General features: G+C 36.0%; 1 protein-coding gene across 3 annotated transcripts in view; it reads left to right on the top strand.

Moving 5' to 3' along the window:
* The window catches only part of SSX2IP (SSX family member 2 interacting protein), a 72,826-nt gene that overhangs the window by 49,045 nt on the left and 7,654 nt on the right, over positions 1-16,127 (top strand). For 2 of the 3 annotated variants that reach the window (XM_064372573.1, XM_064372572.1), the window contains exons 5-12: positions 1,702-1,812; positions 3,707-3,842; positions 6,116-6,191; positions 6,272-6,449; positions 9,639-9,789; positions 11,629-11,765; positions 12,106-12,279; positions 15,756-15,870. In XM_064372573.1, the coding sequence (XP_064228643.1) occupies positions 1,702-1,812; positions 3,707-3,842; positions 6,116-6,191; positions 6,272-6,449; positions 9,639-9,789; positions 11,629-11,765; positions 12,106-12,279; positions 15,756-15,870 (1,078 nt within the window). The remainder of the gene's footprint in view (positions 1-1,701; positions 1,813-3,706; positions 3,843-6,115; positions 6,192-6,271; positions 6,450-9,638; positions 9,790-11,628; positions 11,766-12,105; positions 12,280-15,755; positions 15,871-16,127) is intronic. The other variant, XM_064372574.1, reaches the window with a different exon arrangement.

The raw sequence follows: 16,127 nt of genomic DNA, 5'->3' as shown, positions 1-16,127 counted from the left end.
TCAGAGACAAGTGAAACCCCAGTCCTTGTTAGCGAGGAGATTACAGTCCAGGGGAAGGAGACATATTGAAACATAACTGTTTGTTTCATTAATTGTTCTTGGTGTAGGAGGCAAGGGAAGGTTCACAGAGAGGTAACACTTGATCTGAGATTGGAAGAATAAGTAGCAATTTGCTAGAGTTTGGACATAGCATTCTAGGCAGAATATATGACTTGTATAAGTGTAGTGGCATGAGAGATCATTGCACTTTAGAGGAACCACAAATATCTCTGTTGGGGCTGCAATGGGTATGTGATGGGTATGAAGAGCGGTATAAAGTAGGGCTGGAGCCTCATCTCCAGATGATACAAAAGGAATTGTACAAAAACAGGGAAGCACTGAGGAGTTGTAAACAGGGGGAAGACAATGTATAAATATTCTGGCATGGGATGGAGAAATTACAGGGGGATTGCAGATTTGTATTTGGGATGGAGTTAGGGGACTCAGGAAGCCTTGTGATAAGGATGCCTGGTTAGCAAACCTTTATGTACTATGGTAGTGCTAATGAGAGTAGTAAGAGTGAGATCTGAAGAACACTTAGGAGGTAGAATGGGTAGGATTTTATGAAAGATAAGAATTTGGAAATTCAAGACCCCATTCATGTCTCTGCCTTGCTCTGCCTTGAGTTACTGAGGATGGCGATGTGATTCACTAAGAAAGCAAGGAGGGGTGTGTGCAGATGTTCAGGGGTGATGCTGAGTTCAGGTAAAGTGTTGATAGTCGCTCTGAGTGAATTTCTGATTTCACATATATGCCACATATCAGCTGGCCTAGTGCTGTAAGTTATGCCATGCCATCTGATCTGCCTAGTGGCAAGTTATACACATTCTAAAAAAAGGGTGCCAAAAATTGACAACCTTAGAGTTATCCAAGTTATGTTCTTACATTTTCTGTATCTTCTTGAGATCTGTTCTTATAGAAATTGTACACATTATTATTTATGGTTGGTTATGACATAACTTGATTGGCCTTTGAATTTTATAAAAATAAGAGTGTGATTTTAAAAATATTTCATGTGGGTGGCCTCATCAAAACTCGGCATGGTTCCTCGGGAAATGCGATAAGCATTTAAAATGAGCGTCTTGTCTCATACTAATTCTGGTTTTGCTGCGATTCCTCTCTGGGAAGTGCCTTCAGAGACTCTACCACCTGCAGGGAGAAGTGGTGTCACACAGAAGTCCCATTTCTGTGACTTGAAGTGTTACCACTTTGCTTGGTCACCCATCTTTTTCTTCAGACTTAGCTCCAAGTCACTTTTGCTTCTTTTTCAAAGCCAGGTACACTCTCGAAGGATGATACATTGATTTACCTGAGGAGATCTTCAAAAGTGTGGTATAGAAGGGTTAAAAAGCATTAAAAATAAACTTCGAAAATATTCAGTGGCAGCATCATGGAGTGATGCTCTTTCCAGGAATCTATATATACTATTGTATATATATACACAATTTGATATCAATTAAAATTTGATATGTAAATTTAAATATTATAATTTTATATTGTGCTTTATAATAATTCCTTTAAATAAACATTTCATGTGCCACTAACATTTGATTTTGGCTAATAAATACTAGGTTGTATAACTTCTTGTTATTGCTCTTTTAAGAGTTCAGTTATTCTGCATCTTTCATTAATTTTAATCAAAATTGCACATAAATGTTTTAGGAACAACTGGAAACCTCCAGGAGGGAAATGATTGGGCTTCAGGAGAGAGACAGACAGTTACAGTGTAAGAACAGGAATTTGCATCAGCTACTAAAGAACGAGAAAGATGAGGTGAGTTGTCAGTTATTGCAGATGAAGTTTAAGTAAATTTTTGTTTTCTTTGTAATACGAGATGACCATAAGAGGCACTTTACTTGAAAAATGAAAGAACCATTTATTCATCTTTCCCCAAATAGGTGTGGTGGACCTTTATGTACAGTGTTTAACTGGAAGGTCAAGTACCTTCACCACAACAGCCCTCACCCCCAGTGGATCCATTTGGCTTAGATACATTGGTTCATAGCTAGTAACAGCCAGTGTCCTGGACTGCCCTTCCTGGACTCATGTTCACTGTCACTTTTTCTTAGGCACAAGAATGCTTTAAATGCGGATGTTTTATTTTCTGCTATACCTGTACGTGATACGCGGGGTGCCCCTTCTTGCATGCACTATCTTAAATACTGGCATTGTTCATTTAGTCAAGCAGTTTCTTCATTAAATGGGCACAGAAGCAGTTCACATTAAAAATCTAATTTCTGACACAATATATAATTCTAATTTCTGCTTTAGTGGTTACTTAGCAGAATTCTAATTTCTACTTTAGTGGTTACTTGGACCTATAGTGCTAATGCATGTCAAAATATTATTTTTTAATTTGTGTAGGAAGAAACCATTATGTTTTTATTGCTCTACAGTATGACGTGTAAATAACTATATAACTGTGTAAAATAAGTATAAAAATTTAATAGTTTCAGTGTTTTATATGTTGTTTTAATTATAAAGACTTTTGAGAAGTGTATTTCCTTAAAGAGCCCTGTAGTGATTTAGATAGATTTGTTTTACCATATTTGTTTATTAGTAGTGTATTTAGTAGGTAATTAGTATTTTAACTAAACTGTAAGGTTACTTATACATGTTTCCTTGAGTTCACAGACAATTTTCACTTGATCTGTTGATTACACTTAAATGATTTGAATATAGTTTATCTTCAGTAGGGATTAAGTAAATCATGTTCATTTCCAGCTGGGGTTGGGAATAGCTTTATAAAAGAATAGGACATACTCTGTCAGGAGCTACTTGAGAAGGTGTAATAGATCTAAACTTTGAACAGCAGTGTCTGACACGTCGTAGGTACTCAGCAAATATTTGAAATGGATTCTGTCTGCTGTTTGGACTTACTCTTATTTGAGAACTGTTTTTAATTAGAAAAATGAGCCTGTTTACCTGCTTCCATGTACCACAGGTTTCATTCACTTTGCCATAGATTAATAAAAAATGTAAGTGATTTTAAGTCAGTAATACAAGGAGTTCACTAAAAATGATAAGATGAATTCTCTTTATCTCAGATGAAGCTTTAATCATTTTAATACTTCCATAAGAATATCTGGTTTTAGGCCGGGTGTGATGGCTCATGCTTGTAATCCCAGCACTTTGGGAGGCCAGGGCAGATGGATCACAGGTCAGGAGTTCAGGATCAGCCTGGCTGACATGGTGAAACCCTGTCTCTACTAAAAATACAAAAATTAGCCAGGCATGGTGGCGCACACCTGTAGTCCCAGCTACTTGGGAGACTGAGGCAGAAGAATTGCTTGAATCTAGGAAGCGGAGGTTACAGTGAGCCGAGATCACACCACTGCACTCTACCCTGGGTGACAGAGCAAGACTCTGTCTCAAAAAATAAAAATTTAAAAAAAAAAAAGAATATCTGGTTTTTAAATGATCAGAGTCTTTATGTAAGGTAAAATGTATAGGAGATAATTTAGAAAGTTAGCACTTCTGGAAATTTCAGAATTAATAAAACTTTATGTAATTCATATAATATTTTTAAAAGTGGTTTCTAGTGGTTACAAATAAGGAAGAATCATCCTAGGATTTTAAAACCTATATGGGGATATGAATGTTAGGACTTTTCTCTTCTGGATTTGTTCATTGTAACTGGAATTATAATAGCAAATGCTTTTTTCAGGTACAAAAATTACAAAATATCATTGCAAGTCGAGCTACTCAGTATAATCATGATATGAAGAGAAAGGAGCGTGAATATAATAAACTGAAGGAACGTCTACATCAACTTGTTATGAACAAGAAAGATAAAAAAATAGGTAAACAGCTGGCAAAGATCATCTAAGGGAATAAATATGCTAATACTATGCTTAGAAATAATTGTAAAAGGGTTGCATACAGTAACTCATGAAATGTTATTTTCATGCTTTATACAATTGCTTTTTGGTGGTGTTTGTTTATATAAAGAAATTTAGACAACTGATTAATGGAAAATAAGTCATTTTGCTTTGCTTTATTTAGTTGCATGTATTTTTAACATGACTGGTGTAGGATTAATCCATAGAGGAAAACTCAGCCAGAGAACATTCTGATTTTCCATAGCAAAGAACTGATAATATTAAAAATCAGGTTCAGTTTCTGAGTATCAAAAGAAGTATTTTAGAATAAACTTCATAAAATTGTTCATTTAAATAAGTTTAGCTTGTGCATTTTTGAAGCAACTAGTCAAAAGCATGGACTATAGCAGTTATGCATATGTGTCTACTTTTTTCCTAATAGTAGTTTTTTTTTTTTAACTTTAAGTTCTGGGGTATATGTGCAGATTGTTACATAGGTATACACATGCCATGGTGGTTTGCTGCGTCCCTCTCCTACCCCATCACCTACTTTAGGTATTTCTTCTATTGTTATCCCTCCCCAATTCCCCCACCCACTGCTATCCCTCACCTAGCCCCTTGCCCCTCAACAGACCCCAGTGTGTGATGTTCCCCTCCCTGTGTCCATGTGTTCTTATTGTTCAACACCCACTTATGAGTGAGAACATGTGGTGTTTGGTTTTCTGTTCTTGTGTCAGTTTGCTGAGAATGATGGTTTCCATGTTTATCCATGTCCCTGCAAAGGACATGAACTCATCCTTTTTCATGGCTGCATAGTATTCCATGGTGTATATGTGCACATTTTCTTTATCCAGCCTATCACTGATGGGCATTTGGGTTGGTTCCAAGTGTTTGCTATTATAAACAGTGCTCTTTTTCAAAACTTTAAACTATTTCATCCAAATATGTACATAATTTCACATAGTGTAGATTAAAAAATAAAGAAACACAAAAGTAGAGCTTTACAATACAGTTTTGCTGGCCTAGTATAAATAAGAGACACAAGAACTGTGTGGATTGATTTATTGAAGAGTGGTTTCCAAGTGACTATAGGCAGTCCTCTTACCTATATTATACCATGACACCCCTAAACTGTCTTACCTTAGATTTGAAAAACAGCTGATGAGCATACATTTCAGGCTGTCATGTCATAGACTGCCTGCTATCAGCAAGGAGTTTAGTGTTGACTACGTCACTGTCATTCTGCAGCAGAGCTGTTGCAGGCATCTTAAGACTTTATCTTTTTAATTATTGAAAAATGGAAATCAAGATTCAGTAATACGCAGTTAAGATTGGAAATCTTTAGATATCCTGAGTTAATCTTACTCATTTGGGCAATCACTGGTTTTTAAGGTTGGTTAGCCTCATGTTCATTCATGAAGGGAAAAAAATTAAAAAGCAGGATGAAATGCTGAAAGTATAAAATGTAACATAGAGAAGTTTGTTAAGGATTTAGTTCTGGAAACAGAGCTCTTACATTATAGGGGTCTTGCTGTTTCCTGGTCCAATTATAAGTGATAGTTTCATAATGATTTTATTAACTCTTAGATTACAATAACTCAGTCTTACTTCTTATGCCAAATGCTTCCATGGCCACCTGCAGCAGAAGATACTACTGCTATCAGGAGCTTTGACTCCTTTGATGAAGATGATGATGTTAACAGGGCATGGCAAACTTTTTCTTTATAGGTCCATATAGTAAATATTTTCAGCTTTGTGGGATCTACAACTCGTTGAACCTGCTTATCTCTGCCATTGTAGCGGGAAAAGTAGCCATTGGCAGTATGTAAGCAAGTGGATGTGGCTGTGTTTCCATAAAGCTTTATTTATAAAATCAGTCAGCCAGCCTGCGGGCTATTATCAGCCAACCTCGATAATAAAATTAATAATGATAAAGTAACATTAAGTACTTACTGTGTGCCAGATACTGTGTTTACCTCTACTGTTAGGTGCTTTACCATTTGTCTTCACTCTTTGGTAGATACTTTTGTTATTCCCAGTGTCCAAGAAGAAACAGGCTTAGCAGTTAAATAACGTGCCAAGATCTCATTGCTTACAAGTGCTGGAATTAGAAACTCAAAAATTAGGCTGTTTGAGCCCAAATCCTAACCTATATACCAGGTTCACTTACACCACTTATGTGTATAGAGTGCATTAGGGTTTTAGACACTTAAGCACGTATGGTAAGAATTAATTTTGTGTGTTCACGTTTGTAGCTATGGACATTTTGAATTATGTTGGTAGAGCTGATGGAAAAAGAGGCTCCTGGAGGACTGGTAAAACTGAAGCCAGGTAAAGTCCAGTTTAAATTGACAAATGTAATCAGACTTCCTTCTGTACTACATTTTCATACTGACAAGTTTCTTTCTCAGGAATGAAGATGAAATGTATAAAATTCTCTTGAATGATTATGAATATCGTCAGAAACAAATCCTAATGGAAAATGCTGAACTTAAGAAGGTTCTTCAGCAAATGAAAAAGGAAATGATTTCTCTTCTTTCTCCCCAAAAGAAGAAACCCAGGGAAAGAGTAGATGATAGTACAGGAACTGTAAGTGGCTCTTTCCTCTCTGATATAGTCTTCAGATTGCTAATATGAATAATTAAAACACATGATAGGCATTCTCAATGGAGACACTATTGGTATTTTGAATAGAACACTCACTGCTATGCTACTTTCAGTTACTGTGACAACCAAAAAGACTGTTCCTGTGTTTTCAAACATACCCTAGAAAATGCTGGAGATGATTTTCTAAGGAATTAATACATGTCAAGCACTGTAAGAAGTGCTTTATAAGCATTATTTCATTTTTAAAATATTCTTCATAATACATGAGATTATTTCAAATGTTATAATTTGGTGACTTAGATACTACAAATATTCCCATTTTATAGATAAGGAAACTAGGGCACAATACTTAGTAGCCCAGTATCACACATGACAGTGCTAGGATTTGAATCCAAGTTTGTCTCACTCCAAAGCTCACCATCATAACCACTATGTCAAATAACCTTTCGATTGTTTTAGTATTGTGTACTCTACTTTCCAGAGAGTAAAACTTTTGTTAACTTTGGGAACCAAATAATCAGTTTCTAAATTTATTGAGTGTCCTTTATGTTCTAGTCTCTGGAAGGGAAAAACTAAAAAGATTTTGACTTTCTCCCTCAAGAAGCTCTTTTTGGGAGAGACAGATGTGAAGAAGTGATTATTACATGTGTCAGGTGCTGTAATAGGGTAGTACAATGTGCAGAAAAGAACAGTTATGGCAATCAGTCCATCACAGAGAAAGTGACATTTTCACTGCTTCTTAGAACATAAATATTTTCGAGGTTAAAAATAAAACATGGAGAAAGCATTCCATAGGAAGGCAGTAATATATGCAGACGTCTGAAAAAAGCATCACATAATGGTGAAAAGTTCATTGTACTTAATTGCTTTACATATAAGTTAAAATTGTAGGTTTCAGCAAGTTGACAGTGATTAAAATCTGAAAATAATGTTGATGGAAAATGCTAGTTAACAGCAAGGCGCCAGAACTTGTCTTTTAAACCTGTATTTGAGGATTATTTATTTTGTTGTATCACAAATCAGTCCAACTGATAAGCCCATCACACCACTTACTTTTTTTCTCCTTAACATTTTTTTATTATTACTTGAATGTTCTTTTACATTCTCCACTTTGAGATCTGCTTGGCCTCTTATATGTAATTAACCTTTTCTCTCAAACTCTGTCACTTCTAGTCAGTTCTTAACATTCACTAATACCTCTTCAAGGTTAGCATAGTATCTGTTACTCCTGCAGCGTCTTCAGTTTTTGGTCCAGCCTTAAACTGTTATCACCAGATTTCAGTCAGCATTTCAGTATGTAGTAAATCAGGGGGATCTTTCTCAGATGATTAGACCCTCTTCACTCCCATTACTCAGCCAGTGGGTAGTATCATGTATAATTCTTCATAGTTCAAATGTTTAAGTGGACAAACAATAATCTCTTAAATATCTTTTTAAAAGATCCATTTTTCTAGCTCCATTTCCTCTCTAATTTTTGTACGGAAAGATTTTTGAAGCAATTATAGCAAGAGAAATGAGATGTAATGTTGGAACGCCTAGGTAGCATCCAGGTTTCATTTATTATTTGATTGACTTACCTGTAACTAAAACATATACCAAAAATTCAGGTTAGGTGAGTTTGTTGTTTTGTTTTCTGGTTTTTTAGAGGCAGGGTCTTCATGTGTTGCTTAGGCTGGTCTTGAACTCCTGGGCTTAAACAGTCATCCCACCTTGGCCTCACAAAGTGTTGGGATTACAGGCATGAGCCACTGTGCCTGGCCAGCCAAATTTTTAAATTTTCACTTTGTGGTTACAGAATTCAATCTGAGAAATGTGCAATAATTATTTTACTTTTTCCTTTTTTTTTTTTTTTTTTTTTGAAATGGAGTCTCGCTCTGTCACCAGGCTGGAGTGCAGTGGTGCGATCTCAGCTCACTACAACTTCCGCCTCCTGGGTTCAGGTGATTCTCCTGCCTCAGCCTCCCGAGTAGCTGGGACTACAGGCATGCACATACCGCTAATTTTTGTATTTTTAGTAGAGACAGGGTTTCACCATGTTGGCCAGGATGGTGTCAATCTCTTGACCTTGTGATCTGCCTGTCTCGGCCTCCCAGAGTGATGGGATTACAGGCATAAGCCAACATGCCCAGCCATTAATTTTTCTAACAGCGTATTTGTAGTATTGTGATAGGCTTTAAAATGTGCAGAAGAGAAGTTGTGCTTCATTGGAAGAGTTACTGGCAAGTAGCTCCTGAGGATTGGCAGGGGCTAGAATTACCATGAGCAGGATCCTGGGCCTTTCTCCCCTGTCTGCTTTGCCTCAGAGACCCTGACCTCTGCTCTGGCCCGTTGTTGACTTCAGACTACTGATAGAGTTCTTCAGACTCAAGTCACTCCCTCATTTTGCTCATCTCCATGTGGGAACAGTCAAATCAGCCCTTCTTTCTTCTCATCTTCTGTCATGCTTTTTCCCCAGCAAGATTTTGATTGTTAAATTAGTGAAGCATATCTCTCTACCTTCCTGAATATTAATGACAAATTAGAACTACTTTATTTAGATATAGGTTATTATGACATATATCCATTTTAGTATTGTTTCCCCATGTTCTTTATCCTGCATGATCATACATCAGTAAAGTTTGCTACTTTATGATTTCATGTTTTGGCAGAATTACAAAGAAAAATATCTCCAGTTGTATAAAAAAGTAAATGAGGAAAATAGAATTAACAGTTGTTTTTATAAAATACTTGGAAGATTATTTCACAAGTGCATTTCTTTAAGCAGCCTAGGATTAGAAACAAGTTCCTCTAATGTCAAATCTCAGTTCTGCCTCTTATGCTGCTTCTCTAAGCCTCGGTTTTTCCACATTGTAATGAGTTGAGGATTAAGTAACACGTGAAAACATTAGACGGGTGGTGATACTTACTTCTCAGACACCTTCATGACTTGTCATTAACTATATTTGGATTCAAATTCAGGTTTGGAGAGCTCTGAATTTGAGAGTTTCTATCAGTATTAACTGTTTTTTCTCAAGACATTTATGTTAAATACTGGGTCATATATGCATAAGATATAGCACAGAAATGATTTTGATGTGGCTCCCTCTGGTAATCAACCTGAAGACTACTGCCTGAGCATCTAAAGCCATTTTAAGATACTAGTCTTTCCTCCTCATCTTTCTCCACTTGTAGGTTATCTCTGATGTTGAAGAAGATGCCGGGGAACTGAGCAGAGAGAGTATGTGGGACCTTTCCTGTGAAACTGTGAGAGAGCAGCTTACAAACAGCATCAGAAAACAGTGGAGAATTCTGAAAAGTCATGTAGAAAAACTTGATAACCAAGGTAACCACTGCTTCTATGCATTTAAAGTGAGTTGTGGCATTTGTTAAGGTGTTGCTTTTCAATCACTTAGAAAGCCACATTATAAGCTCAGAACTAAAGTACTGTACTTCAGTTTGGTGGTTTGAAAGCAAGATTTTGCGTACATTTACTTTTTCATTCTATTCTATTCTATTCTATTCTATTCTATTCTATTCTATTCTATTCTATTTTTTGAGACAGAATCTCACTCTGTCACCCAGGCTGGAGTGTAGCAGTGTGATCTTGGCTCACTGTAACCTCTGCCTCCCAGTTTCAAGTGATTTCTCCTGCCTCAGCCTCCTGAGCAGTTGGGACTACAGACACACATCACAACCAACTAATTTTTTGGTGTGTTTTTAGTAGAGATGGAGTTTCGCTATGTTGGCCAATACTGATTGTAGGCATGGGCCACAGAGCACAGCCGAGATTTTGCATACATTTAGATGTGAGGTTTGATTCTCACTGAGAAAAATACACTTTGGTCTCAGAGTGAATGTTTGAAAAGAGGACATCATGCATCCATCTGCTCTGGATGCAGTATACAATCGAATAAAGAGAACTGAGCTGGGTGGAGGGGGTGAGGGATAAAAGACTACACATTCTGTATAGTATACACTGCTCGGGTGATGGGTGCACCAAAATCTCAGAAATTACCACTAAGATCTTATTCATGTAACCAAAGACCACCTGTTCCCCACCAAAAAAGAGAAAACTGAGTCTCTTTTACTGACTCTCAAAAATCAAGAAATGTTTATCATGTAAACATAGGAACCTTTTGCTTATTTCCAGATGCTTGCAAATTACTATGTTTCTAATAATTCACTTAAAATTATTTTCAAAATAATAGATGTTCAGTGCAAAATATTAATTTGGAAGTATGTAAAGTAGAATATCCAGATCTCTATTCCATTACACATAACACTTAACAGTTTGGTGCATATTTTTCTAGACTTTCCTTTATGGATTTGCAAGATACTTTTTTTTTTTATTTTAAAAATTGAATATTACCTATATTTTTCTTCAGTGTGCTTTTTTCTCTTAACTGTATTATTTCAGATATTATTCTCTTTCCTTATACATAGCTCTATATTGATGAATGTATTCTTAATATTTTCTACTTGGTAAAGTTTGAATGCTTTTAAATCAGGAAAATAAAGATTTCTGCTCAGTAAATGAAGCCTATTTAAAGAATAATTTAAATTGTCAAAGTATGAACTCAGTGCCATTGTGTTAAGTAGTAAAGAGCAATCAGCAAAATTATTATCACAGCACCAAAATGAATGTAGGCAAGATTTTGTTCCTTTGAGTCAGTGCCGTCTATTAGTAAATAGCAAGTATGTTTGGACTTCGTATTTGTTGAATTTAATATTTGAGAGCAAGATTTGTGGCACTTCATTGATCTTTGAAGCAGTGTCAACAAAAATATAGTTAATGATTTTATTTTTCTCTTCTCAGAATATGGCCATTTTGTCTGTTTTTAATTGGGATGTAGTCTTGAATAAATATGGATTACAAATTAAATGTTGGCAATTGAGCTCTGTTTGTAAGCATATCATTTAGTCTTAAAATTGTACAAGTGTATAATTGTTATGAACTGTAGTTGCTTTGCTACTTAAAATTTTTTATAATGTTAAAATAATATAAATTTTATTATAATTTATGAAATATTAAAAGGCCAAAGAACATAACTACCTTTTAGAAAACTTGTAAGATTCTAGAAAGATAAAATTTCTGAGAGCCTTTGTTTTAAAGACATGTGCAAAACACCATAAACTAAATGGCAGCTGTAAAACCTATGTCAACTTACTGATTTTGTGTTAGTTTCAAAGGTACACCTGGAAGGTTTTAATGATGAAGATGTAATCTCACGACAAGACCATGAACAGGAAACTGAAAAACTTGAGTTAGAAATTCAGCAGTGTAAAGAAATGATTAAAACTCAGCAACAGCTTTTACAGGTGAATATGAATTACCTTTTAAAGCTGCTCTCCATGAAAAGCCAGAATTGTGTGGAAACTTACTAGATTTGTATTCCTGTATTTCATAAGGCCTTATATTTGACAGTTTTCTAGTCTGTGTTCCCTGCTAACAGATTCATTGTGTACCATTCCTTAAGTAGTCCATACGTTGCTGTTTGGGTAGTAGCTTTTGGGAAATGAGAATTCTCATTTGACTTTTTGATTTTTAATAATTTCTTTTCCTGCCCTGAAGTTTGACCTGCCTTCCCTTGCTTTTATTTCAACTTGTTGGAATGTTACAGGGTCCCTCGGGAATTCACTGTGTTTTAAATTTTAATAGCAGCAGCTGGCTACTGCATGTGATGATGATACCACTTCACTATTACGAGACTGTTATTTGTTGGAAGAAAAGGAACGCCTCAAAGAAGAATGGTCCCTTTTTAAAGAGCAGAAAAAGAATTTTGAGAGAGAAAGACGAAGCTTTACAGAAGCCGCTATTCGCCTGGGATTGGAGGTATTTTAAACTATTGTAGTGCTTTTGAAAATACTGGGGGTGGGTGGGTCTCAGTAGAATGCTTCTAAGGTCTGCTTTTGTTTCTTGCTATTTACTTCTTTTCTAAAATATTTATTGGTGATCTCATAAATAATTTGAAATGAAAGGGAGGCTGAGCATATAGAATGGCATCATTTCCCCTTACCAGATTTGAGAATTGAATTTAAAAAAAAAAACACTATAAGCATTTATTACTCCTTTCAGATTGGCTTTCTCCTGATAAGTGTTTAGTTTCATACAAGAGATCTCTTTTGGGTATCCGTCATTCATCCACTGTCAGTAGGTATGGTGTCAGAAGACAGTGCAACCAAGGCTATATTTGCTGTTTAAAAAGGAAGTATAGCCAGGCATGGCGGCTCACGCCTGTAATCCCAGCACTTTGGGAGGCCGAGGCGGGTGTATCACGAGGTCAAGAGATTGAGACCATCCTGGTCAACATGGTGAAACCCCGTCTCTACTAAAAATACAAAAATTAGTTGGGCATGGTGGCGCGTGCCTGTAATCCCAGCTACTCAGGAGGCTGAGGCAGGAGAATTGCCTGAACCCAGGAGGCAGAGGTTGCGGTGAGCCGAGATCATGCCATTGCACTCCAGCCTGGGTAACAAGAGCGAAACTCTGTCTCAAAAAAAGAAAAAAAGGAAGTATAGTTAAAAAAAATAAAGTTCTCCTATCCCCAATCCGTCATTATTATATATACACTACAGCTTGCTTTTTTTACTTAGCAATGTGTCTTCTACGTATTCCCCCTTCAAAAATTGTAGCAGTAATGTCTGAACATGGTTAAAAAAAAAAAGAAGTCAACAAAACTCAATTCATACAAGAAGCTATGAAGTGAGAAAGTATCCTCCTTTCTCATCCCCAGTTTCATTCCTTAGAGGTAACCACTGTTAAAAATATTTGTTGGTAATTCTTTTAGGAAGTACTATTTTAACTTTTAATGTATTTCGGGTTTTCTTCTTTATCAATTTATTGATTCTCTGCTATGAAAGATAAGAAATTCTGTGTCCTTGTACCTCCAACCTACACCCTTCCTCATTCGCATCTCATTTCTTCATAATATTGTTCCTTTCGTTCTTCTGGCTGCCTTTTTTTTTTTTTTTTGGCTTTAAGGAAATAATGTAAAGCTTCCATTTCATGTTTGTTCCACTTCAGTTATTATCAATTCATCCCTGCAGTGAAAGATGAGGACATTCTTGTAGTTACTCTTGTTTTACCTCTCTTGCTCCTCTACTTTGCAATTTTTTTTTGTGGTACTATTTTTTGTTGTTATTACACTTACAGTTTGTCCTCTAATACAATGTAGATATAAGTACTTTGTCTAAACTTGAAACCTAAAAGTTGGAAAACCAAGAAAGAAAATTGATAACAGAAAATTGTTCTATAACAGAGTATGTTTGAACACATAGAAAATATTCTTTATTATTATGTCTTTGCAACCCAGAGAGATACATCACTATCTAGTGAATAATTTGACTGTCTCTGTAGCTTCCTTTGTGATTTCCTGAATCAGATTCAGCTGCCATGTTTCTTATTTCTCATGTTATCATCTTTCTTGGGTTTCTATTCAATTTGCTGTATTACCTTCTTGAGTAATTTTTTTCATAAGTAGTGCATGAATGATAAGCATTCTGAATTCTGGAATATTCAAAAATATATTTATACTTGATTGGTTTGGTTGGGTATAGAATTTAGATTCCAACTTTTTCCCTCAAAATTTTGAATTACTTCATTTCTCCTAGTGTTTAGTTTTACTGATGAGAAGGCTGATTATAATATACCTGTGTTACTTTGTAGAAAATTGTGTTTTATTTTTTATCTCCTCTCTGGAAGCTTTAGTATTTTCTACTCTTAAAGTTTGGAAATTTTACCAGGGTATATCTACGGAGTTCCTTTCAGCCTAAAGATTCTGCATTTCTTTAATTTAGGGACATTTTCTTCTTTATTTTTTCCTTCTTTGACTTCTCTGTGTTCTGGAACTCTTGTTAGACACACGTTTGGCCTTCCAAATATATATCTATAGGTCGACCTTTGTTCTCAATTCTGGGATATTCTCTTTCCTTTATCTTAGGGATCACCAAACTGGCCTTTCAGGGTCAATCTTATTATTCATTTTAGCCACTGAGTTTTTGTTTTAGAATTTATCTTTAAAATTTTCTAATGCCCTTAATTTTTGCTTTTCTTTATATAACATGATGCTGTTTTACAGATGTTGATTAATACTGTCTGGTAATATGTGTTACATTTTTAAAAAATATTTCTTTCATATCTTAAGTTATCTGTTATCCATAGTTTTCTATTTATCTTGACCTTTTTTCTATATTATACTATTAGTTTTCTTCAAATGTCTGGTGATACGTGATTCTATATTAATGTTTATGAATGAAAGACTGAGTGTTGCTTGTTTTAAGTAGCTGATGTGGATTTCCTCAGTTCACAATGTGAACGTCTGTTTTATCAGTAGCTGTCTTCAGGAAACAACATTTGCACCTGCATCGTCTCCTACCCATTTCTGAGCCCATATTCCCCACATTACTCCAAGAGATAATCTTGCTACTTTGCATATCACTCCCAGTTGCCAGGTGCCTTTCCCTGCATGAGAGTCTTTCTCCGTGTGGTCACTGGGGACAGTGGGCATAGTGAGGGATGGGAGGGGAGGCATGCAGGACCTGAGGGGTGATAGGGAATTTAGTTTAGGATTCATCAGCTGTTCAGAAGGGGGCGGTTTGACATAATTTGCATATGCCCTCTTGTGGTTTAGTGGTGGTGGCTACCAGTACTGATAGATGGCTAGAGGATGAGAGAAACGCTTGATGAAGCCATAGGTCCTTTTCTCAAGTGACTAATTTACAATATAGACTTTTTCTGTTGTTTGTAACTTCATAATTTTTCTGTGTTCAGAAGTTATGCTAATATTCTGTTTAATTTTTTGCATTGTTCATTTGAACTTAAAGTTGATATAAAAACAGTGATGGTTGGTTTATTAGGTGAAACAGATGAATTTCTATTGTTTTAGGTTTCTTTTTGAGACAGGGTCTTGCTGTGTCATCCAGGCTGGAGTGCAGTGGCGCTATCTCGGCTCACTACAGCCTTGACTTCCCAGGCTCTAGCCATCCTCCCTCCTCAGCCTCCTAAGTAGCTGGGACTATAGTCCTGTGCCACCATGCCCAGCTAATGTTTGTATTTTGTGTAGAGACAGGGCTTTGCCATGTTGCCCAGGCTGGTGTCGAACTCCTTAGCTCAAGTGCTTCACCAACCTCAGCCTCTCAAAGTACTAGGATTACAGACAAGAGACAAAATTTTTTAGGTTAACTCATTTGACATAAGAAGCATGTACAGATAGCCAGAGAGCAAACACAGATAGCTGGAGCAATTATGTGAAATGGCAACTGTGTGGATTTTGAAATATTGATCATCATTTCTTTGATTTGTTATGGTAGAGAAAGGCATTTGAAGAAGAAAGAGCCAGTTGGTTAAAGCAGCAGTTTTTAAATATGACTACCTTTGACCACCAGAACTCAGAAAATGTGAAACTTTTCAGTGCCTTCTCAGGAAGTGAGTACTTTATAAACTTTTTAATTTGAACATGCATATAAATAAAATCATTTACATATTTCTAATACAAAATACTACATATTATTAATACAAAACTTTGAAATCACCAATAACAGCTCTCTAATTATAACTAAAAATCAACTTTGTTTTGTTTTGTTTTTGGGAGACTGAGTCTTGCTCTGTTGCCCAGGCTGGAGTGCAGTGGTGTGATCTTCACTCATTACAACCTCTGCCTCCTGGGTTCAAGCGATTCTCCT

The sequence above is a fragment of the Aotus nancymaae genome, unplaced genomic scaffold, assembly GCF_030222135.1.
Source record: "Aotus nancymaae isolate 86718 unplaced genomic scaffold, 86718_ANA_hifiasm-v0.15.2.pri h1tg000007l, whole genome shotgun sequence".
NCBI lineage: Eukaryota > Metazoa > Chordata > Mammalia > Primates > Aotidae > Aotus > Aotus nancymaae.
The sequence above is the reverse complement of the archived record's forward strand: the minus strand, read 5'-3'. Positions and strand labels throughout refer to the sequence as shown.